Source organism: Zalophus californianus, chromosome 1 (genome assembly GCF_009762305.2).
Source record: "Zalophus californianus isolate mZalCal1 chromosome 1, mZalCal1.pri.v2, whole genome shotgun sequence".
Lineage (NCBI taxonomy): Eukaryota > Metazoa > Chordata > Mammalia > Carnivora > Otariidae > Zalophus > Zalophus californianus.
The window spans coordinates 51,326,211-51,349,737 of NC_045595.1; the positions used below are offsets into that span (position 1 = coordinate 51,326,211).

At 51.6% G+C, this 23,527-nt stretch overlaps 1 protein-coding gene across 4 annotated transcripts in view; it reads left to right on the forward strand.

Annotated features, from left to right (window-relative positions):
* Positions 1 to 23,527, forward strand: part of MTMR14 (myotubularin related protein 14) — a 46,248-nt gene that overhangs the window by 18,913 nt on the left and 3,808 nt on the right. For all 4 annotated transcript variants that reach the window (XM_027585232.2, XM_027585235.2, XM_027585234.2 and 1 more), the window contains exons 8-17: positions 3,891 to 3,961; positions 4,575 to 4,649; positions 10,371 to 10,437; positions 11,746 to 11,831; positions 12,111 to 12,187; positions 12,452 to 12,488; positions 14,722 to 14,792; positions 15,566 to 15,624; positions 15,798 to 15,936; positions 16,666 to 16,842. In XM_027585232.2, the coding sequence (XP_027441033.1) occupies positions 3,891 to 3,961; positions 4,575 to 4,649; positions 10,371 to 10,437; positions 11,746 to 11,831; positions 12,111 to 12,187; positions 12,452 to 12,488; positions 14,722 to 14,792; positions 15,566 to 15,624; positions 15,798 to 15,936; positions 16,666 to 16,842 (859 nt within the window). The remainder of the gene's footprint in view (positions 1 to 3,890; positions 3,962 to 4,574; positions 4,650 to 10,370; positions 10,438 to 11,745; positions 11,832 to 12,110; positions 12,188 to 12,451; positions 12,489 to 14,721; positions 14,793 to 15,565; positions 15,625 to 15,797; positions 15,937 to 16,665; positions 16,843 to 23,527) is intronic.

Genomic DNA, 23,527 nt, shown 5'->3' on the forward strand with positions numbered 1-23,527 from the left:
CTAGGTGAGGCCCTCCTGGTGATGAAGAACATAATTGCTGTGTCCCCCGTTGTACACCATGGGTGGCCTCACCATGTTGTAAAACACTTTGGCGTACACAGAGCTAGCTGCACTTGTCTCTGGTGCCCAGGTACGTATGAGACCTATGGCCAGGGCAGTATTGAATGTACTGGATAGTAAAGCTACGTCCGGTTGGTAACATTGAAACTTTCTGATCATTACCTGCTTATTCAGCAAGGGCCGTCAGAGAGCCCTAATGTCAGCCAAGACTTTGTCAACAGACAGCAGGAAGTCTTCTCTTTCTCCTTGAAACCTCTCTTCTGCTTCTCAGCATCAGCATCCGCCTTCGGTCCTGTGCTGGACCTAGTCTCCTCACGTTGGAGCCACATGGCCAATAGCAAGAGCAGGCCAGGGACAACAGGTTTGCTGTACAGCAGGTCTTCTCATTAGAACTACAAGTTTATCTAGTGACTGGCAGGAGAGGGTATCCTCCCCAGTGTGAGCTGGTGGTATTCAAACCACGACCCTTGATAGCCTGGCACTCTTCCCACAATGGCCTCCCCTGGAGTCTCTCTTCACTCTTCTCTGCCAGCTTAGCGGTTAGTGCTACGTAGAGCAGGGCGCGAGTCCCAGCCCTATAGTTCTGTGTGTCTTTGAATAAGCACCTCAACCCCGCCTCACATTGGCTTCATCCTCCATAAAATGAAGATAATGGGGCTTATCTCAAGGTAAAGTGCCAGATCTACCCCTAACAGGTGTTCAGTAAACAGCAGACTAAATGATGGGTACACAGGGAGGACAGGTTCAGGGAAATTTCTCTTCCCTGAAAGCTGCTGGGGGCAGATGCAAACCATGATGGTGATGCTGTGGGCTTGAGCCACATTGTGACAGAAGTGTCCTACGCAGAGTGTCTGTGCTGGAGCAGTTAGATAGCTCTAAAGCCAATTTTCAGACCCAGCTCCCAACTCCCAGATGTTTTGGGGGTCCACAGACCAACGTATTCTGCTGAACAGGAAGAGTCTGTGCTGTGTGAGGAACCACGCGTCACTTTCTTTGTTGTTTATGTTTAGGTTTTAAGTAGAGTTTGGTTTGGAAAAAATCGTTTTTTTATTTTATTCTGGCATGTTAATCACCATACATTACATCATTAGTTTTGGATGTAGTGTTCCATGATTCATTGTTTGCGTATAACACCCAGCGCTCCACACAGAACGTGCCCTCTTTAATACCCATCACCAGGCTAACCCATCCCCCCACCCCTCTCCCCTCGAGAACCCTCAGTTTGTTTCTCAGAGTCCACAGTCTCTCATGGTTCGTCTCCCCCTCTGATTTCCCCCCCTTCATTCTTCCCCTCCTGCTTTTTTTTTTTTTTTAGAAAAAACAGTTTTGCTGGAAGTTTGCATACTACTTCTCCAGAACTGTAGCACCGTACCCTTTCTGCTGTAGTGTGACAGCTTGCTACAGGACTCCCCAAATCTTAACACCCTTTCACCCCGTTATTCAGCAGGCCATAATGCAGCTAACTCAGGGTTGAGGATGTTCATTGTGATGTCTGTTTATACTAGCAGAACACAAGAAGCATTTTCATTAGAATGATGATTACATAGTCATAGAAAAATGCTTAGAATTTTTGATATGGAAAGATGCTTAAGATGCTAAGCAGGACACAAAATTGTATTAGTACAGTGTCAACAATGTAAGGGAAAAAATGCTTTCACAAAAGGGCGAGCAGGAAATAGCCAAAATGGTTAAGACGCTACAACCTGTGAATTTTTTTCCCTCTTCTTCCCAAGGTATCCGTGTACTACATCTGATAGTTGTGTGTGTGTCTTGGTGGGAGGGAAATTAGTAGACTCCAAATCAATAGAAACCATAAGGCCAGAGGTGGGGGAGATGCCATCACACATCCAGGTAAGGGGACAGGAGAGGCACTTTACCTGCTCTGCTTATGTTCTTTACAATTTCTTTACAAGCCTGGATTACTTCTTCCCAAGGAAAAGAAACAGTTAACCATTACTGAAAGGCCAGTCATGAACTGTGCTTTGTAGCTGTTCATGCATCTCAGCTGAGTCCTCTGATGACTGTGAGGCCAGATGGGAACTCTGATGCTCTCAGTTCTAGCTCTGTTAGATGGACTTGGATTTGGACTGGCCCTTGACCTGGAGAAGTGTTCTTGGGAGCACTTCCTTCAACACACGAAAATAGCTGAAGATTCAGCTACACAGGTCTGATTGGTTTTCTTCTTGAGTGAATGGCTGTTCTCACCCCTGCTTTTGGTCTCATCTCTCTTGTCTCTCAGTGGGTTTAGGAGTCTGTTTAGGTAATGAATGTCAGGCATTGCCCTGGGTACTGAATCTCTTTTAATTCTGTCCAATTCTCTCAAGAAATTGCCTCTGCATCACAGGCTGGCCGGAGCTCAGCCCACAGCCTGCAGTGTTGATTTGAGCAGGTCAAGTTTGGGGAAACTGGTCCTTCGAAGGAGCTCTGAGAGATAACTGGTGGCTTTACTAAACCTGGGCTCATAAGCCCGGGGCCCCTGTCTGATATTTATATTTCTTCTTTCTGCCAGTGAGGCACCTTAGACTGGAGCATTAGAGCTGAGGATGGTTTCCTGACTCCTCGATCAGCAGTGAGGCCTGAGGGATTAGAGTGCAGGAGTGTGTGTGGCTTGGAAGCCCGGGATACAGGACGTGGGCTGCGTCTCCAGACCTTCCTCTCCGAAGGAACCTTTCCAGTCTTGCCTGGGGTGGCCTCACACAGGAACTTGGCCCAAGAGTAGCTGGGGAGGTTCCATGTGAATTTTTTTGGCCTGTGGCCACCTCCACAGAATTTCGACAGCTCTTTTATTGCCTTTGGGTGGGGACCTCACCAGGCTTGGACCTGTGGTCAAAGGCATGTGCCCTCTGAAGTTTGTACTGGTTCTGGTCGAGGAAGTGAGAATAACTTCAGGAAACTGCGTCGAAATGCCTTCTCCCACTCTTGAAGCCACAGCAGCCAAAATGCTCCCTGTGCTGTGGTAGATGAGTAAGTCTCATTCTCTGCGACCAAAGCCCCTGTGGGCCCTCCCTGCAGAAGCAGCATGGTATAACCAGCACTATTATTATTCATAATACCAATGGCTGTCATTCAAAAGCCATCTGTACAGTGCTTGCTAGGTGTTTTATATGTAGTATTTCATCTTCAACCATTTTATAAATGAGAAAATCAAGGCTTAGAGAAGTTAAACCGCCTGTTTGCAATCACAGAGGTAAGTGAAAGGCTCAGATTTGAAGCCGAGAATGTTGCTGAAGCCCTTTCCGCTGTTCCTCTCTATATTCCTGAGGGCCTACTCTGGCAGAGTTTCTTAGAATTTTTCTAGAGAATGAGACAGAAAAGGACCTCTCAGCCAGGTTTGTTGGAGACGGACATGTCTCTGGAGCACCTGTCATGTTTCAGGCACTGTCTGTGGTCTTTTCTGCTATGTCCCCGGAGGCATGTGAGGTTGGTGTTAGACAGGAGGGAGAATGGTCCTCGGTAACTAGGGGAGTGGCCGAGGAAAGTGCCGTCGGCACTCAGATCGTAAACCGTGCTTTGTTGGCTGGCTGTTGGCACTTCAGGGACATGTAGGACAAAGGGACCTGAAATCAGGGAGAAGTGACCAGTAACCGCTGAGCCCAGCTGGGGACAGAAACAAAGAGGTGTGCTGGCAGGCCGTACCCATCAGGAGGGCTTGTAACTGGAAACCAAAGGAGCACTAGCTCTTGCCTGCCCGTGCCAGTCCCCACCGGTGTCAGCCGTGGTCTCACATGGGCCCACCAGTATGGCGGCCACCTGGGTCCTTCAGCATTCAGGGGCATCTCGGGAAACTGGGCTAGCAAGGGTGATGTCTTAACTCTGCCCTTCTCTTGCAGGCTGTGAATTTTTCAAGGAATACAAGGACCGAGATTACATGGCCGAAGGGCTCATTTTTAACTGGAAGCAGGTATGAGCAGTGACATTCGTCAACTTGGGTCTTAACGTTTCTTTGCAAAGGGAGAGCACAGGGAACAGCTAGCAGTCTTTTTGGGGAAAACAACTACCTTTTCCTTTCTCTTCTCTGCCATGGATGAGTATCCTTATTTTCCTTCCCTCTCCTCTTTCTATGCACATGTTGGAATTCTCATATATGCTTTCCTCTCCCCCTTTAATTTATCCCTTTCTTCAAAGGTTTTTTTCAGGGACAAGATAGGAAATATCCTTTCTCTCTGCTCTTCCATCTGCATAAAAAGTGGGACCTGCATTCTGTTCCTTTCTCAGTAGGAGGAGCAGGCCCCGGGAGCCTGCTGGACACTGACTGCAGAGTCATCCTGTCTGTCGCAGCAGCGAACACTAGAAGGGCCCACTGAAAAACTCCACTTGCAAGCAATGTCTGGTCCCTTTGATTTTCAGACTGTCACTCCTAGGGCAGCACAGGCATCTGGCCCAGAGAAGGCAAGCACTGTGGAAGGATGTCCTGCGTGCCTGTGGAAGCCACAGCTTCAGGGTCATGACCCGCCCTGTCATCATGGCTTCTCCTGGTGGCCACCTGCATCTCACAAGTGTCTTTCTGCCCTCAGGACTACGTCGATGCCCCACTGAGCATCCCCGATTTCCTGACTTGCTCTCTGAACATTGACTGGAGCCAGTATCAGGTGAGGGGCCTTACTGGAGCAGGGCAGGATAAGGGAGGGATGGAGGGGGTCCCCGGTGCCTGCCCTAGAAGTCCTTCATGCGGATACCAGAAGGGCTGGCTCGTGCCCTCTGACCTCTCACAGCCTAGCACAGAAGGAGCTGCTTATCCATTTAGCTCTCTGCAGATTTGCTCTTGGCCCAGAAAATGAAAGCTTTCCGATCATGACTCACTCAAAGATTTACATCCCCCAGCAGCTTCTGTTTCCAGAGGACCTCATGGAGTCTGCTGTTCCAGCTCTGGGCTTTAGTGACTTTTTTTTCATTTTCCTTTTAAATGCATGTTCTGCCAGAGGAAGTGCAGAGCTGTCTGACCTCGTTTGATTATAGAAACTTTAAAATTATTTCCATTGTTCTCCTCTCTCCTCTCCCCTCTCCCCATGGAAAGGGCCCCAGTCTTACTGGATGGATTCATCCAGTAAGCATGTTTAGCCCACTGTAGAAACCTGAAGGCCATCAGCAGTTTCCTTGCCACTTGCTTCAGCCAGGACAAGTAGGACAAGTAGCCTTGTTCTCCCCACTGCCTTCCCCATGTCTGTTCCTTCTGCCTGGATGCCACTTCTCACCTTGTCTTCTCATCTTGTCTGGCTGCCACACTGCCTTTAGGATTCGGCTCCCGTGTCCACTCCAGGAAGACTTCCCCGACATACCTCCTCTCCCCTCTCCCCAGAGTTTGGATGCCTCTATCTGCATTCCCATTGACCCTGGGCATATCTGCCATGGAATTTTCCACTGAGCTGAAGTCACTGATGTAGAGATCTGCTTCTCCATCTCTGGTAGACTGAGCTCCGGGAGGATGGGGAACCCCAGCTTGTGCATCCCCAGCACAGAAACTGGCACGGAGCCTAGAGCCGGAGAAGCCAAGCCAGTGCATGCCTAGGAAACATCCTGTTTCCTTCCCTTTTTTTGTCCCTGGGTCTGGACAATTCCCATCTAGCCTTGAGGTCTCTCTCTGGCAGAGAGGCCAGGCTCACCGATTAGGCAGCTGTGTGCTCCCGTATCACCTTGAGCTTTGTTGTCCTGGTCTGTAAGGGGTCTGTAAAGGCAGAGGCTGTGCTCATCTTTTACACCCAGCCCCTGACTACAAAGTCGGTACTGCATAACTCTCCGAATGAGTTAGAGTGGTAGCAGGTGTTCTGTCTGCAGGTGAGGAAGAAGAGCAGGCCAGTTTTTTGTTGTGCCGCAGAAGCCTGGAGAAGCAATGGGTTGGGGAACCCTATCCCCTGGTCTCATGTCCTCGGCAGTACCTAGACAGATTGAGTGGACAGATCTTTGTCCCCAGAGATTCCAAAACTTGCAGGTTTCCTTCTTAATTTGTTGTATGCAGAGGTGTCAAATGGGCCCTACCTCCAGCCACTCTTAACTCTTCTTTCTGGCACCATTCTGTTTTTTTTTTTTTTTTTAAGATTTATTTATTTTAGAGAGTACGCAAGCATATGCACGCGCACACCGGGGGCAGAGGAAGAGGGAGAGGAGAGAGAATCTCAGGCAGACTCCCCACTGAGCCTGGAGCATGACACAGGGCTCGATCCTATGACCCTGAGATCATGACCTGAGCTGAAACCAGGAGTTGGACGCTCAACCCAACTGAGCCACCCAGGCACGCCTCTGGCACCATTCTTCTTATGCACAAACTAGGTCTGATGAACGACTTAACCAAATAAGGTGCAAATAGGGGTTTAATGTGTTGATGCTGCATAGGATGTAGGTCTCTTTAGGAGGGAGTCCTGTGCATATGAGGAAGAGTCCTGCTTAGTAGATCAAGGCCCTGGATCTAGGCCCCAGCTTGCTCGGCCCTTCTGTCAAGGCTTTGTGGTTTTGAGCAATGGCCTCACTTTCCTCAAAAAGTGGTGACGACAACACCTATTTCAGAGTTGTGGGGAGGTTCAAATATGATCACGGTATGAAAGTGGCCTCTTAACTGAAATGCCAGATCAATTTTAATGATGATAATTCAGAAGTAGGCTGCTAGCCTGTTAACTCAAGGGAGTGAACGCTAATAAAATTCTAGGCACAAAAGTAGGAGGGCAGGGCATTTTCCCCTCTCCAGTATTGCTCAGCTACTTGGTCTCACTGGGCTTCCCCCCATCCTCTTCCTCAGCCAGGTGTGGGGTCTGCCTTGTTAGCCGCTTCAGCATGAGTGTCCAGGACTCCCTGTTAGTCCTCTTTATCTCCCCAGGTGACCTCATCTATTGTCCACTCCGTAAGCCCACTGCTCTCCCCTACCCGGGATTCTGGGCCATGCCTTTCTTGGGTATCCACATCTACATCACCTCTTTTTTTTTTTTTTTTTTAAGATTTTATTTATTTATTTGACAAAGAGAGACACAGCGAGAGAGGGAACACAAGTGAGGGAGAGGGAGAAGCAGGCTTCCCACAGAGCAGGGAGCCCGATGTGGGGCTCGATCCCAGGACCCGGGATCATGACCTGAGCCGAAGGCAGACGCTTAACGACTGAGCCACCCAGGTGCCTGTCTACATCACCTCTTATCAGTGTCCCTTCAGGCAACCACCTTAAACTCAAACTGTCCGAAATGGAATTGGCCACAACCCACAGCACCCCAGGCCCTCAGCCGTTCACCCGGATGCTCAAAGTCAAAATGTGGGTTTTTTTCCTGCCACATCCGTTGCCTGGTCCCATCAGTTCTCTAAATCTCTGCTCCTGGTGAAACTCTCCAGATCTTCTTGCCTCCATCTCCTGTACCACTAGCCTAGTCCAGGCCACTGGCATCTGGGTGCGTCTCATGTCTGAACGGGCGCCCCGTTGAGGGGGAGCTGGAAGTAGTGAACGTAAAGCATTTGAATAGGGCCTGGCAGATAGGAATACTCAAATGATGGAACAAGGTCATCATTGTCACCCCTTCCTTAGAATGCGCTACTGACTGTCCCATTTTCCTCAGAGTACAGTCCAGTGACGCTTAGTGGGCCACTCGGCTCCCCACGGCCCAGCCCTGTGCTTGTGACTAGCCGTCCCTTCCCTCTTCTCTAACCACACTGACCTCCTTTTGGCCTCTCAACAGAAGAATGCTCTCCAGGTTTGCACATGCTGTTCTCTCTGGCAGAAAAAACTTGTCTCCTTTCCCTCCCCTCTTATATGGATGTCACTGCCTTCAGGAAGCTTCCCTACTGGTCCTCATGGATCATACTAGGCTCAGCTCGCCGGTTACAGGGTCCTGCACCATCTCACAGGTCTCCTTTTAGTCAGCACACATGTAGAAGTTCACTTTGCCTTTCCGCCCCTGCAGCCCTGTTAGGGGGCTGGGACCGTCATGGACACTGCTGTTTCCCAGGGCCAGGCCTCCAGCAATGTTCCCAAGTGCAGGAACCCTTCTGGCAGTACATGTATGGGTGTTGCTGCCCTCCGTGAAAGGGTTGATTTCCTTAGAGGTCTGTTCATTCTTTCTGTGGCATAGGACTCCTTCCAGTGGCGGCTACTCCTACGAACAGTCAGAGAAGTGACATTCTGTGGGTGCCTTCTCGTCCCAAAGCACTAGGCCTTATAGATGCAGAGATTCCAAAACAGCCTCCGGCCCTCACTGGGCTTAGGCTGGGAAAAGAGGCAACAGCATCACCATCACCTGGGTAGTAGAGGTGTTGACCAGGGGTTTCTGAAGACTCAGTAGAAGATAATAGGGCGGGGCCTTTGAAGGATGAGTAGGAGTTGGCCAGCCATGGGGAAGAGTACTCCAAGCATAGACACATAAGCAGTGGCATGGTGCTGAGCTCTGTCCCCAGAGACTTGTTCATGGAGCACTTACGAAGAGAGAGTTAGTCCTGAGCCTAGATTTTAGTGTGTTGCTCAGGTCCCCCTCACATTCTGCAGTCCCCTCAAACTTCAGTTTCAGACTCTGCTATCAGAGAAGTCCCCGCGGTGTAGCATGTGACTACAGACGTGACTCTCACGGTCTGGCAGGGCTGGGTTCAGATTAGCTCTGTGACTTTGGGCCTCTCCCAACCTAGAGCTCCCCAGCCTGCGGTTCCTGTGCCAGCACTGGGCACAGTGAATCTGCTGCCTCTGCTTGGTTCTTGGTGTCCCCTTCCAGTAGCCACCATGGCTATTGGAGCTCTGCAGGCCACTGCCCTTGGTCACTTCCTGCCCTCTTGCCACTGCAGCCTCTCCCCGGCTTACCTGACCTTGGGCTTCATGCTGCCGCATGGCTCCTGCCTCCTTCCTTGCCCCTCTCCTGCTTTTCCACACCCGCAAGAATCCCGGCTCAGGGGAGATCTGTTGGCAGCGGTGTCTGTGACAGGTTGAGCCAGACGAGCGCCGAGCCCCGTGTGCTGCTGTGGCTAAGGACACTGTGAGTGGCGCGCTACAGCCGCCGTCTCTAGGGCTGCCGAAGTAGGTCAGAGCCCTTCAGGGCCCGGGCGAGGCTCACGTAAATGAGCCTGTTCTCAATTCCTGGGAAAACCATTCCAATTCCAGGTGCCATGTTCACCCTCCCCCAGGAAGTGCCCTCTCACCGGCACCCGCTGGCCTCTCCACTCAGCCCCAGAACACTGGTAAGCACTTGTGGAGGGAGGCTGTCCCCAGCTGGGGGGAAAGGAGCCTCCAAACTGGCTCAGGCCCCTCCATGGAATTCCGGATTCCACTAGACGGTTTCTCAGAGCATCTGGTCTAGACCTTTAGCTTGGGCTAGAACAGAAGTACCATACTTTCTGCAGTTTTTCTTGTTTTTCATTCCCTTGCCCCCCGCCATGGACCTCCTGTTTTAAAAGATTTTGTCTGCCAATCAGACTGCAGTTATTATTCATCAAAAGACAGAGGATGCAGGGGCGCCTGGGTGGCACAGTCAGTTGAGTGTCCAGTTCTTGGTTTCAGCTTGGGTCGTGATCTCTCGGTCATGAGATCGAGCCCTGCATGGGGCTCCGTGCTTGGGATTCTCTCTCCTCTCCCCCTCCTACTCACTCTCTCTCTCTCTCTGAAATAAATAAATCCTTTAGGGGCACCTGGGTGGCTCAGTTGTTAAGCGTCTATCTTCTGCTCAGGTCATGATCCCAGGGTCTTGGGATCGAGTCCCACATCAGGCTCCCTGCTCCTCGGGGAGCCTGCTTCTCCCTCTCCCACTCCCCCTGCTTGTGGTCCCTCTCTCGCTGTGTCTGTCTCTGTCAAATACATAGATAAAATCTTTAAAAATAATAATAATAAATAAATAAATCCTTTTAAAAAGTATACAGTGAATAGCCGTGAAAAGTGAATGAAACATGGTTGATGAGGAGGTTGAAGGTTGGTATTTTCTGTGATGTGATTGCAGATGAAAGAATGGCTCTTTCCATTTGGCACCAGTGCTCACGGGCTCAAGGCTCTGTTTGCTTCTCTAACCTCACTGGACAGCCATGCTGGGAGCCCAGGGCTTAGAGAAGGCTAGTGTGTGGCTGCTGCTGGCTGTGAGGCTGTGAGTTGCCCAGGCCGCTGCATGGCTTCCCACTGCTCACCATCACATCGTGTTAGAATGCCGGGTAGGGGTGGCCCACAGGGTGAGGGTGCAGGGAGAGGTGAGAGGAGCTCTTAGCGTGGGAGTGAAATCTCAAATTATCTGGGATTTAGGGCCTAAGGCCTGTGACCAAGATTCTGGGGTACTTGTTGCCCAAGAATAACTCTTGGATTTTATTTCGTAAATACCTTAAGTTCCCAGTCTGAGTGAAATACCGATTCCTAGACACCTTTTATCGTTCGTCAACAGAGTTGGGACCTGGTGCAACAAACACAGAACTACTTGAAACTGCTGCTTTCCATAATTAACAGCGATGGTGAGTCTGCCTCCTCCTCAACCCTCAAGCCATTGGCCCTTCTGGGTATTCCCAGGTCATGATACCATGAATATGTTTGTTGGGGTCACACACCTGCCTTTTGCTTTATGGGAGAAGGATTTAGGGATTCCCTTGGCCATTGGCAAGGGAATTTATTCCTCAAAACCTTAGAAAACAAAATTGTGAGCTCATTACCAGCTGAACTATGCACAGTGTTTCTACACTAGGTCAGCTGACCTTTGATCATCAGTGTTGTGTGTGGGGCCGGAATTGCCTCTTCTAATTCAGAAAGATGAGAGAAAATCAGTTCTGGATTCTTACTGGGCACATATGAAAGTCCCTAGAGGGCCTGTTCTCCGGATGGTACTCCAGCTGGTTTGGCTGTTTTGATTGGATGGGCCCATCATGCTCAGTGTCTCTAGGGTGGGCTGACTAACTCATCGATACCAGTCAAGACTCCTGTGGGGTTGCTCTTGCTTAAACAAGTGGAAATGTATTAGCTTATATAACCAAGAACGCCCCAAAGCAAAGCCAGGTGCCTGAGAAATGTCACAAAGAATCCCCTTGTTTCTCATACCCGCTGTCTCATTAGCTTTGTAACCACTCTTGTTTCCTGCCATCTGACCTCCCCCAGAAGAGAGAGAGAGAGAGAGAGAGAGCGCACCTCTGTCCCAGAGCTCATGCTCATTAACCCGCTTTGGGTCAAGTGCCCATCCTTGAACCAGTCACTGTGGCCAGGTGTGCAAAAACGTCACATGCCTACCTCTGGAGTTAAGCAGTGGTTCTCTACCTGGGACAGTACTGCTTCTGGGGAAGTGGGTGTTGTAGGAACATGGAGGAAGGGGGCTTCTGGAAAAATGGGTGTTAACAGGCACTGGAGGAAGGCTACTAGCATTTGATGCGTGGTTAGCGAAGAATCCCAAATGTCCTGCAGTTCCTGGGACAGCCCTGCACAGTGAAGAGTTGTCTTCCTCCAAAATAACCTGTAGGGACCCCTGAGAAATGCTGGGTGGGGATATGCACGTCAGCCCCACCTAAATGACCTGGGCAGTACTACCCAAGCAGTACTGCTTTTCTAGAAAGGGAGCCAGAAGAAAGAAGAAGAAATGCTGTGTACAGAGACAAGTGCCTGCCACCCACCTCTTTCTGGGAGTAGGTGGGAGAAGACTCTTGGGGAGGCCCTGCAGGAAGAGGGAGACTAGGGGTGGCATGGCTCTCTAACACCAGACCAGGGTGGTGGCATGTCCTCTTCTCATGCACCCATGTTTGCTTTGCTTCTGGGTTTCCTGTCGTGTGGTTCCTGAGTAGATGACAGCGGGCTGCTGGTACACTGTATCTCAGGCTGGGATCGGACCCCCCTCTTCATCTCTCTCCTACGCCTTTCCTTGTGGGCTGTGAGTATGGATGGGCTGGGCCGTGGGGTCAGGGAGCTTGCTGAGGCCATCTACCAAGATCTCTGGGAGCATTAGGAGTGCCTCCAGAAATTAGAGATTTGGGATGAAGAACCCCACGTGTTCAGAGCAAGTGTTAGGTTTAATGCTGTTGTAGGGACTGTTGGGCAGCCCGGTTGTCACTGGGTCTGTGGTTGCAGTTCAGCTCCTGGGACAAGGAGGGGGGCTTTGTCATGGGGAGTCATATTTCTAATCTTAGCATGTCTCTCTGGTCTCTTCCAGGATGGGCTTATCCACACATCCCTGAAGCCTGCTGAGATCCTCTACCTAACCGTGGCCTATGACTGGTTCCTCTTTGGGTAAGCCTTCGGGGAATGTCAGGTTGTTGGGTGGGCACCATGCCTTGGGAACAGTGTTTCTGTGTGTATCTGGATGTGGTGGCTCCTGTGACAGGGTTAGAGGTAAAGACCATCCCACCTCCTTGGGAAAGACTGAAGGTGCTTGTCAGGCCCCGCCTGAGATTGTGGTGCCAAAGCCATGGTCTGTGTCTGTAACTCCAGGCCCCCTTTGCCCTCCCGTCTTGGGGCGCTGCTCGCTTTGACCTCCTCGCCTTCTTGTTTCAGGCACATGTTGGTAGATCGGCTCAGCAAAGGAGAGGAGGTGGGTACTGTGAGCAAATGCCGGGGCTCTGAGAACAACGGCATGACGTCCTGTTTGGCATCCACACTTAGGGGGCAGTTCCTTGCCCAGTGCGTGCAGGGAGCGGGCAGCATGGCCACAAAAGCACCAGCACAACAGCCCCCATCCTGAGCCTCCGTTCCTGTCCTGTGCAGTAGAGAATAACGCTTGCCCACACGGCTGCCCTGAGCTCCGGCTGTCAGTCCGCTTCTCCTTGCTTTGGCTGCCGTCTTTCTCACAGGTGACCTTGTTTTCTGCACTCAGTTACAGAACCAAATTACAAGCCTTTTCCTCGGCTCCTCAGCCCTACAGCTGCAACCCAGAGGCTCTTCCCTGTCTCTCTCTCCTATTCACACCTGTGCAGCAACTTGTAAGCCCCAGGGCCAGCAGGGCAAGCAGGGTCCTGCCCGGCTGCTCCCCACCAGTCCAGGGCACAGCCAGCTGGCCTCCGGGGGCTCCTTACTCTCTGGGCGCTGTCCGCTCTTCCTCTCTCGGCCCTCTCTGTACCCCAGCCTTTTCTGCTTTTCGCAGCCTTGGCCTCTGTGGTACGCTTATTTTTCAGGCTGTTTCCCCTGCACGCAGACCTGGAGTCAGACCTGAGTTTGAACCCTGCTTGTCCCACCTATTACTTGGTGACCTCGAGTAACGTGATTCACCTTGAGTCTCCTGGTGCTGATCATGCTGCCTCACAAAGAGAATGAGTCTAGGTGCCCAGCGTGGGAGCTGTCACACAGCATTAGCTCTTTCTCTTCTGCCCTCTGTCCACCCCACCTCCCCTTTCCTGAAGCATCTTTCTCACCCTCCTGAGGCTGCCTTCTTTCCAAGCATCTTATCTTGTGCCTCCTCCTTTTGTTCCTCCCTCTCAGCGGCTCCTCAGGAGCTCCTCTCCCCTTCCAGATCTCTTCGGAGTGCTTATCGCATCTGCAGGGGCTGCAGAGCTCATAAGCCTATTCCTCAGGGGCCTCCATGAGCTCTGTCAGAAGCAGTGACTTTGGCATTGAAATCAGCACGTAAAGCCCTTTTGCAGCCTCTCATTTTGAGACTGGCGCTCCAGAACATTCTGCCCTCCACGCAGCCTCCCCCACCCTCAGAGCAAGCCAGATTCTGCCTTCAGAAACTGGACAGAGGATGAGGCCGAGTCCAGTGGGGTCTGGAATCAGACCCTGGCCGTCTCTCATCATAAACAAGAGGGTCTCCTCAGCTCAAAGGGTTGGTTTTCAGGGTGTGGGCTTTTCTCTTACCCCTACCAGACACTCTAGATGCTGATGCTTTAAAACAGACAAACAAAACAGAGGCCTGTTAAACGGCCTCTCTCCTCCTCCCCGGCCCTTGAGGTTCACAGCACACTAGCATATTAAAGACTAAAGTCTGTGGTGAAGACACCTATTTAATTTTATGTAACCCAACATTTTCGTACTGACCTAACCTGGGGCACCCTCCCTCCCTTTTGGTGAGGGGGCGGTGTTTGTTTGAGGAAATCATATGGGGCTCTGGGATACCATGTGGGTGTTTATCCAAGTGAGGGTTTGATGGACCACACCTTTCAGAATCACTGGGGAGTTTGTGTAAAAACTGCAGAGACTGCCTTGTGTGCACTTCATGGGGGCCCATTTGACTAGGGCACTGGCTGGAAGGGAGGAGAGAGGCGGTGGGAATGCAGCTAGAGGTCAGGAGCCGCCTCCTGCCTCTGCACACCTCAGACTCTGGCTGCCCCTCACCCCTGGTTCTTCTGAACCACCATTTCTGGGTGTTCCTCCTGCAAAATCTGATCCCTTTCCCTTCCATTATGTTCCTGCAGTGTCTGTTAATCTCCTCACCCCCAAATCTCTCTCCCAGCTGTTCTTCCTGGTTAGCCTCTCTCCTTGGGGTCCTTAGGAGAGGCTGAGGGAAAAAGCTGCCATTCTCTTTATCCTTTTCAGTGGCTTGAGAACATGCATGTTGAATTTGAAGATGGTTTGAAAACTCACTGGCTTACCCTTACACATTCCCTTCCTTCCTTTCCCTAACCCAGGCACATTACCTTGTCTGCCAAACCCTCTCCCACCCATTTATACCATTTATAGAGCAGAATATCCAGCAGGGTCCCTGAGGCAGGGCTGTTGTCCATCAGGGTTGACCAGGTGGCTGGCTGCCCTCTCTTGGGGGCTCAGCCACTTAGATTCCTCTCCTTGGAGAAAGCTGTCTTCTCATGTATGCTGCTTTTTGGTTTCTTCAGATTTTCTTCTTCTGCTTCAATTTTTTGAAGCATATCATCTCTGAGGAGTTCTCTGCTCTGAAGACACAGAGGTGAGGAGAGACCTGTTCTCTCACACTGGGCAGGGCACTCTGGGAAGGGCCACTCTGGGAAGAGTAGGCAGGGTCTCACTCACTGTCTGATTCCCTGCCTGGCTTCCTTGCATGCTTGGCAAGTTGGTGTCTCGACCCTGCCTTCCCTCTGAGGCCAGGGTAGGGATTCCTGGTGAGAGCCAGTGGGGAAAGAGGCTCTGTTGCCCATGAGGCAGGCCTGGGGTCAGCCTGCAGTCATACTAACAGAAAGACTGTGGGACAAAGGAGTGGTCTCTGGTGACTAGGAGAGCAGGGCACATTGCTGCCAGGGAAAGCCAGCCTAGGGACAGGAGGACTCCCAGCACTCCACAGTCTGACTGAGACAGCAGATTCTTCTGCCTGCCCTTTCCTGGGCTGCTGCAGAGGTGTGTCTGCATCTCTGTGCAGCCCTCCACTGTGGAACAGTCTGCCTCCAGCCTGGGAAACACAGGAGTCTTGCCTGGCAGTTGCCTTACAACCTCTCTGAGAGTTGGTGTCTTTGAGTTCACTTGGCTCCAAATCCAAGCTCCTAGGTGTGTGGGGCCAGATTGAACTCTGAGGGGCCAAGGTGAAAGGGAGGAGTTGGGCTTTGCTGGCCTTTCAGAAGTGGCCTGACGTTTTGCAACACTCTGGGTAGGATCTGTCTCATTGATTTGCCAGTGAGTTGGAGCTTCTTTCCCAGGCAAGCAGCATGCTGGGTATGGAGACAACAGGGAAGACTGAATGTAATTCACTATTCTGGTTTCTGTCTGCAGGAGGAAGAGTTTGCCAGCCCGGGATGCGGGCTTCACTCTGGAAGATATCTGTATGCTGAGTGAGTTATTGGCCCCAGCAGATTTCCCTTCCTCTGTGCATTTTTCTGAGTATAGACCACACAGGAACTGTTTGTTCTAGAAACTTTTCTTTCCAGCTGTATGGTGTGGAAGAGCTAGGGGACCAGTAGTGTGAGAAGATAATGTGCTAACCAATGGCACTTGCTTCTTTCAGGACGAAAGGACCGTGGCAGCACCACCAGCCTTGGCAGCGACTTCTCTCTGGTCATGGAGAGCTCCCCGGGAGCCGCCGGGAGTTTCACCTATGAGGCCGTGGAGCTGCTCCCTGCAGGAGCACAGACTCAGGCAGCTTGGTGAGGGGCCAGGCTGGAACTAAGCTTGCTCACAGCTGTGGCCCAGGGCCACCAGCTCCAGGGAGCCCCAAGAACAAAGGGGGCCCCCGACAGTAGGGCTGAGAGCACAGCTCCATGCCCTGCTGTCTCTCCTAGCCCTCAGAGGCCAGCCATCTGGTTGGTGAGGGGCACTGGCCGCGGTGGCCCAGGAACATAAAGGGCTGGGGCTCCCTGTGGGATGAAGAAAGAAGCCACAGGGCTGGGCAGACAGGGTGGAGTGAGGGGAGGCTGGTGTTAAAGAGACTCCCTGGGGGAGCTCCCTTGTATCATTTGCTTGGGGGGTGGGGGGCCAGTTAGAAGAAAAGAAAACAATGAGTTCAAAGTGATGATGGTGAGTTGGGAACTTATTTGAGGGTGAACTCCTGAGAATCTGATGACTCTATCTCTATAGACAGATGACTCAAACTTTTGTATTGCATTTGGAAGGAGGGGCAGTTACTGAGCTGTAAAGCATCTAGCCTGTACCCAGAGGCCAGTGCGACACAGCGTTATTTGGATGTTACGTTCCCTTTCTGAAGACCCAGTCCTTGCTGCTCATGGCCAAGCCTGAGGCAGTGCTAATGTATACCCATCCCCATGTAGCATTTTCCCAGTGGAAGTAAGGACTGGGCCCTGACATTTGGTAAAAGTGGGCAGAGGGCTTGCCTGGGGTAGGCCCCTTGGCCAACAGCCCTACTCTTTCTACTGCAGGAGGAAGAGCCACTCGTCCTCTCCACAGAGCGTGCTCTGGAACCGGCCACAGCCCTCGGAGGACCGCCTGCCTTCCCACCAGGGGCTGGGGGAAGCCAAGTCTTCCAGCTCCTCATCCTCAAACCATTCTGACTTTTTCAGGATGGGTAGCAGTCCCCTGGAGGTCCCCAAACCCAGGTGAGGAGCTCCAAAGCCCCTAATGGTGGACGTGATTAGCACTTCCCTCTTAAATAAGCCTGGGGAGTGGGGTTCCAGCCCCTGAGCTGGTGTCTTAAGATGGTGTCTTGGGACAGAGTGCCTTGGCATGCAGCCTGGTGGGCAGTGTATCCAGGAGGCAGAGGGGTTTGACAAGCTTGTAGGCCTACCCCTGTTTGGAGGATGGGTTAATGTTTGTGTAAGAGCTGGTTTGTAGAATGATTTGAGACTCCTTCCCAGAGCCCTAGCAGATGGGGAATCTAGAAGGTGTACTGATTGCAGTGTGATGGGCAGAGGGTCAGGGCTGCCTCCCCCTATTGCCTTTGGCGGGTCTTGGCCTTCATGGCCCTCACGTTCTGCTTAACAAGATGGACCCAGATCTTCAGAGTCCCTGGTTCTCACATTCCATGTCTGAACTGGAAGGGCAGTGAGGAGAACAGACAGGGAGTTAGGCTAGATATGTGTGGCTCAGGCAAACCTTGGGAGACTCTGTACACCTGAGAAGTGCTCAGCCAGATGGACAGGTGTGGCTGGAGTGTGCTGCAGGAATAGTGTTCCCTAGAAGAGAGTAAAGCTGAGCACTGGGCAGGGGTTTAGGATTGAGGGATGGTCTGGCACTTGGGGAAAGCATTTCCTGGAGGACCCCATACCACTTTTTCATCATACCCACACAGAAAGAATCCTGTGAGTTGCTTTGTTTTTTAAAGTCTTGAGACTGGCCCTTCTGGAGAGAACAAAGTGCAGAGTGTGACTTATGAGGTCCTTGATAAATTCCAAGGAGAAAGGGGGCATTTAGCATAAAGAGTGTGAGCCTTGGAGTCTACCTCAGATTTGAACCCAGCTCTGAAATGGACTGCTCCAAAAGTTTCAGGTCTTTTCCTTGTAGCAGGCCTGTTAACAGTGAGGAAACTGAGCCCCAGAGTCACAGTCATGTTACGAGGGAAGACCTGAAACTTCTGGAGCCCGCCTCCTACCCCCACCCCCTGGCTTTTCTCCATGGGCAAACAGCAGGCAATGGAGGAAGACACCTTCCCCATGCCGGCAGAGCAGGTCCGCTCTAGGCCAGTAGGAGCCCCACGGAGTGCACTGACCAGAGGAGTCCTTTGTGCTCACCTCTGAAGGTGAGCCCTTCAACCCGGAGCGCTGCGGTGTCTGCCCGTGGCGTTGCTGAGTCTGTTAAACAAAGACCAGGACTCTGACCGCGCAGGAGGTTTGGTGAAGATAGCTGAGCAGAGATGGTGCCAGGTCGACAAGCCCCCTTGCCTGTGCTCGGTCCTGTCCTCTGTGTGTGCTTACTGCCACTCCACCCACATCTACACGCCCGGCTTTCCTCGGGGCTGCCCTGGGGCCGCGGCGGCATGGCCTGACCCCCGCGGTTCCGGGCTGGAACCCTTCTTCAGGGCCCCCCCCTCCTTTCCTGCCTGTGCAGCACTGCTGGGCAGCTGGGAGCGAGACCAGAGAGCCCTCCTCTCCTCTCGGGCCCTGCCACAGCCTTCACTGTCCAACTGCTAGGGTTTCATCCCCTTTACGCACACCCCAGCTTTTTATTATTCCCTTCTTCCTGCCAAGGGATCCTCCTTCCCAATCTGGTGACCATTTCCTTCAGTCTCACCAGTGGGTCTCTGCCTGCACTTGGTGGCTCAGAGCCCTAGGGTTGGCCCGGTAGAGCTGCAGAGGCCCCTCCCTGAGGAGACAGAGGAGGGTTGGGGGTGTCCTCTGGCCTTTCAGCCCTGTGTGCTTGGCCTGGTCGAGGCTGGGGTAGCTGGGCCAAAGTGGGGCACGAGGCCTCGGAGGGGCGTGGGCTGGGCTGCTTTGAAGTGTTTGGCTCTGCCAGTCTATTCTGGGAATGCCTGCTTGGAGCTCGACCGGTCTGGCCAGGCAACAAGGTTCTGGACTGGCTGCCTGTTTGCCAGAGCTTTTGAAAGACTAGATTATTCAGATTTGGAGCATTCTAATTATGTCTTTCCATTAACATTAAAATTAATTTAGTCTGTTTTATCTTAAAGTACCTGAGGGATCCTGTCATTAGCTTCCCTGCCTCTCTTAGGTAACAAGAGCCAATGAGCTTTTTAATGCAGTGGGGGGAACTGTATGGAAAGAAACCCTTTAGTAAAGCTATCTGTGACAGCTGAAATTCCCCTCATTACCTGAAGTCTTTGGGTTTCGAATGCTCCAAATTCTGTAAGTGTATTTCTCTTAAAGCAGGACTTCCCTATGAAAGGAGTCAGTAAAGCTTTGTTCAAAGTTAAGAAGTAGGTGTTGGTCTGGGAAAAAAGTTCTGTGGGGTGCCAATTCTTACCCAGTCCCAGCCCCACGCGCCTCTCTGAGAAGACTGGTGGCTTGTTGCTGCATTAGCTGCCACTTTAACAGCTTCTGATGGAGCTACATTTCTGGAACATTGTTAAATCTCTAATCAGCTGCAGGGCTGGGGGCTGAGAAGAGGCAGGGCTGATGCTCTGAGCTCACAAGCCTCCCAGGGTTCTGGTTAGTAAGTGGCTCAGCCCCACGTGGCGTTGGTCTCAGCTCCAGAGTAAGACATCTTTAGGGGTGGGAGGTGGCTAGCACAGTCCTGTCCATGCCCAAGGAGGGATGGTGTCACCACAGAGCCCAGCTTGAAGCTAAGCTGCCTAAAGAGCAAATTAACTTGGCTAAGGGACACCTAGCAGTCTGGTTGAATAGCTAAGTAGAAACATAGGAAGCAACTTCTGTTGCCCAGCTAGCTTCTCTTCCCCATCTTCCACCACATATCAACTGCTCATTATAAGCAGTAAGCTCTGTCCTAAAGGCATTGCCAGCTTAAGACCCAGAAAAGGACGCTTAGAGTCCTAAAATATTTGAGCTGCTGCTCTTTCCTTCTCTCTCTCTCTCTTTCTCCCCCCGCCACACACCCATGTTTAAAGGCTTAAATTCCACACACCCACCCACCCACCCACCCACGTTTAAAGGCTTAAAGTCCGGGCTGGGGAAAACTGATCATTTTTTCCTTAATTTTTTTTTCGAACTGCGGTAAGAAATGCTGCCCTAGCAATCTCTGAAGTCAGTTGCCATGTGAGTTCAGGAACTTGTTGAACTGAAGGAATCTTCCCTAAAGCTCCATTCCTGGCAGCATTCACGTAGGCAGAGGCTCTGGGACCATTATCTAGAGGCTCGGGCGGTTGGCAGATGTAGGCGTAGATTAGAGGGGACCTCCAGGCCCCCTCAGAGTTTGGGATTTTCGGTCTTGGCTCAAACGTTCATTCCTCGCATGGCTTCATACATGTCACTTGATGACTCTCAGTTTCTGTTTTCTCATCTGTGTAATCAAGAGGTTTAGACAGGCAACTCCCAGGTTCTTCCTAGTTCTTCCTAGTTCTTCTAGGACCTAGAAGGTCCTTCCAGCCTTCTGTGTCAGCTCAGGTGTTTCCAGGTGCAGTTACAAAAAAAAACCCATCTCAACAGGTTTAAACAATAAAGGAAAACTGTTGGTTCTTATGGAAAAGTCCAGTGGAAATATGACCTTCAGAGGTAGTCTGATTAAGGCTCCAACTCCAATTTCCTGTGATTCTTTCCCCTTGCCTCCTTCCACATGCTAGCTCTGTCCTCTAGCCAGCTTCCCTAATGGTGAACAGCCACTCCTGGGCACCCTGCTTCCTTTCTCACATCCAGGAATCACATGAGGAACCCCTTTCCAACCATGAATCACAAGCTCTCTGCTTTATGCCAGTTGAAGAGTATGTGCCCATCTCCGAACCAATCCCTGAAGCCCCTACCACCCCTAATGAGGAAGGAACATCAGTATACTATGGGGCTAGTTTGGGCCGAGTTTCAGTCCCAGCTTGGCCACTCCTAGCTATGTGCGACTTGGAAAAATCACTTCCCTCCTGAGCTCAGTTTTTTCATTCCACCTTTAAAGTTTAAGTGATGATCCTGCCTTCTGTAAGTTTGGGTTTAAATGAGATAGTAGAACTAAGTATCTGGCACACAGTAAATACTCACCCTTTCCACAGATGCTCAGTAAACTGTAGTTGTGGTGAAGGACCAGTCCTTATTCACGTATCTGAGGGCATATGGGCCATGTCAGGGCACTAGGCATCTAGGTAAAAGGCCAGGCCAGGCGCCGCAGGGCAGACCTGTTTATTCATGCCTCAGCTGTGTGGGTTGGGCCACCTCTGCTTGTGTGGGTATTCTTGTACCTCTTTCCAAAGAGGACTAGCTAAAAGATAACCTCCCTGAGTCCTGTGCACACTGGGTGTCCGGCAGGGGGGGTGGGGGCGGGGAGTGGGAGTTGCAGCTCTTTGGGTGCTATAAAGAGGGGCCTACGCTGTATCCAGATAAGGGAGTGAAATGTTGCCAAAAATCCAGTCTCCTGGGCAGAGGTGTGAGCCTTCCTTGACCTGGGGATGTGGACAGATGACCTTGGAAGCATCATCGGCTCCACAGTTCTCCAGTTGGAGGGTAGCTTGGCCCCATCTTCCTTCTGGCCTTGTAGGTAGATTGGAGGAGCTAGAACTCAGACCTGTCTTGCCTCGCCCCGCCCCCTGCCCCCCCGCTTTGTTTGTGCTTGAGTAAAGATGCAGGGCAGTAGAGTGTGGGGTCTTAATAAAGCTGATTAAGTTACCCGTGTACTGAGACTATCTTGAAAGTTTTTCTTCTTTCATTAGGCAGGTGCAGGTACTACTTCTGGTGACTGTTTGCTTTCATCTTTAGGTGTCCCCTCCAGCCAGCTAATCCAGACCGGCACTTAGGAGCACCTTTCTGCTTAGTATAGTCCCTTGCTCTCAAACCCAGGAGCTGAACAATTGCTTTGCAACCCTTTCTTTGACAAAAGCCTCAAATTGGAAGATTTGTCTGCAGCTGGTTGCTTCCTGAGATGGCTTTATGTCCCCTGGGATCACCCATGTAGCATGTGATACCCTGTTGCTCTCTGTATGGCCTACTTCATTCCACAGCTATCCCCTGGCTCCCCCAAATGTGTTCCTTGCCTGGTGGTGCTAACTGCTAGCTGCTAGGGAAGTGACTAGCCCAAGGGGACCAGGAATCCTCCCATTCCATCTTTCTGTCATTTTTCCATTGGTAGTTGAGTCTCTCATAGCCTGGGGGCGGGGGGTACAGAGAACATAAGAAACCTCCCATGTTCCCAGCCCCAGGAGTGCCCCATCCTACTCAGCATCCCTTCCATTCCTCAACACTGGTGTTCAGCAGTTGTTTTCCTACAAACTGCTAAAACTGGAAGAGAAAATCTGCCCTGTTTCAACAGTAGATGAGATTTGTGGAGCCAGGCTGACCTCAGTCGAGTTATGCTGACTGAAGGCCCAGCATAACCTGGAGGAAGCACAGGGAAACTACCAGACTGTGATGTGATAGCCCATCCTGGGCAGCTGTCTCTCTGATTTGCAGACTGCTTGAGTCTTGCCAAGTTTAGAAACAAGGAAACCCTGCTTTGTGGGGCATGAGGGGCTTCCACCAGGGAGCCAACCATGTCCTGTTCTCATCCCTAATGCCGTCACACACCTTCCAGATTTGAGCAGGAATGATGAATGTGGAAGTCTCTGTGTTGCAGGGGGTTCCTATCCATGGCAGCTTTAACGTAGAAGACCATCTGTCTTCCCTGGTCTCAAGGTGGTTCTGTTGTAGGACAAATCTGTAATCAAACTTGGCTTTAAAAATCTCTTCTTGGACTCACTAGCATGGGACCTGCAGTAAGTGTCTTCACCTGTCTGGACTGCCATTTCTCGCTTTGTCTCTTAAGATAAGGATGGTTAACGATTACCAGAGCTGCAGTACCTGGCCAGAGTATCACTCAGGTGGCAGCTGCTTGAGGATGAGGCTGGGGTGGCCACTTATGAGGGCTGTTGCCTCAAACTTGGGAGACACTGATGCCAGCTAACTGGGTGGGCCAAGGTCAGTGAATGTCTCTGTTTCCCACCCCCTGTACCACTCTTCATGGTTCTCTGTTCCGGGGCCCTACAGAAGCACTTTTGTGCTATTCTTGAATTAAAGAATAAAGGGTCAAACATCAAAGATGATGTACCTCTGGGGATGGAGACCTGGGGTAGCCGATGAAAGGGCCTTGTTTGATGTCTTCCTATCTCCTCCCTTCCTCCTCCACCCCCGGTGACTGGGCTACTGCCCTGAGACAGTAGAGGTTAGCTGTCAGCGAGGTGGTGGCCGCAGTAGATTCCCAATGCAGCTTTCCCTTCCCTGCACTGCCCAAACCTCCATCTGAAAAAGGCCCGATGAAGCTGTCAGGTTGCCTGCCTGATTCATCCCTTCCCTTAGGGTATAACCAGTGAGTTTGCCAGGTTGATGCTTGTGAATACAAACTATGGCTCCTGGAAGGTGCTGCAGAGAAAGCCTGTGTGTGGGGTGGGGGGTGCCTCAGGGCTCCCATCACCTCACCCTTCAGTCTAGGTCACCACCCTCCACCGTCTCCAGGAAGCTTATTCTCCCATCGCTCTGATAAGACTTCAGTGGCCCCTGGGTTCTGCCTTGCCCACCCTGCCCATCTGCATGCCAGGGGTGTTTGAGGTGATCCTGCCTCCCTGGTTCCTAGGGCATCCGGCCTTGCTCCCTTCCTTTTGGTGCTGTTGAGATTGTACTTGCTGTGTCAGCCACCGGGGCAGGCATGCCCTGACCTGAGGCTTTGGTTGCTGGCTCACCTCTTCTCATTCTGCTTTGCTCTTGTTTT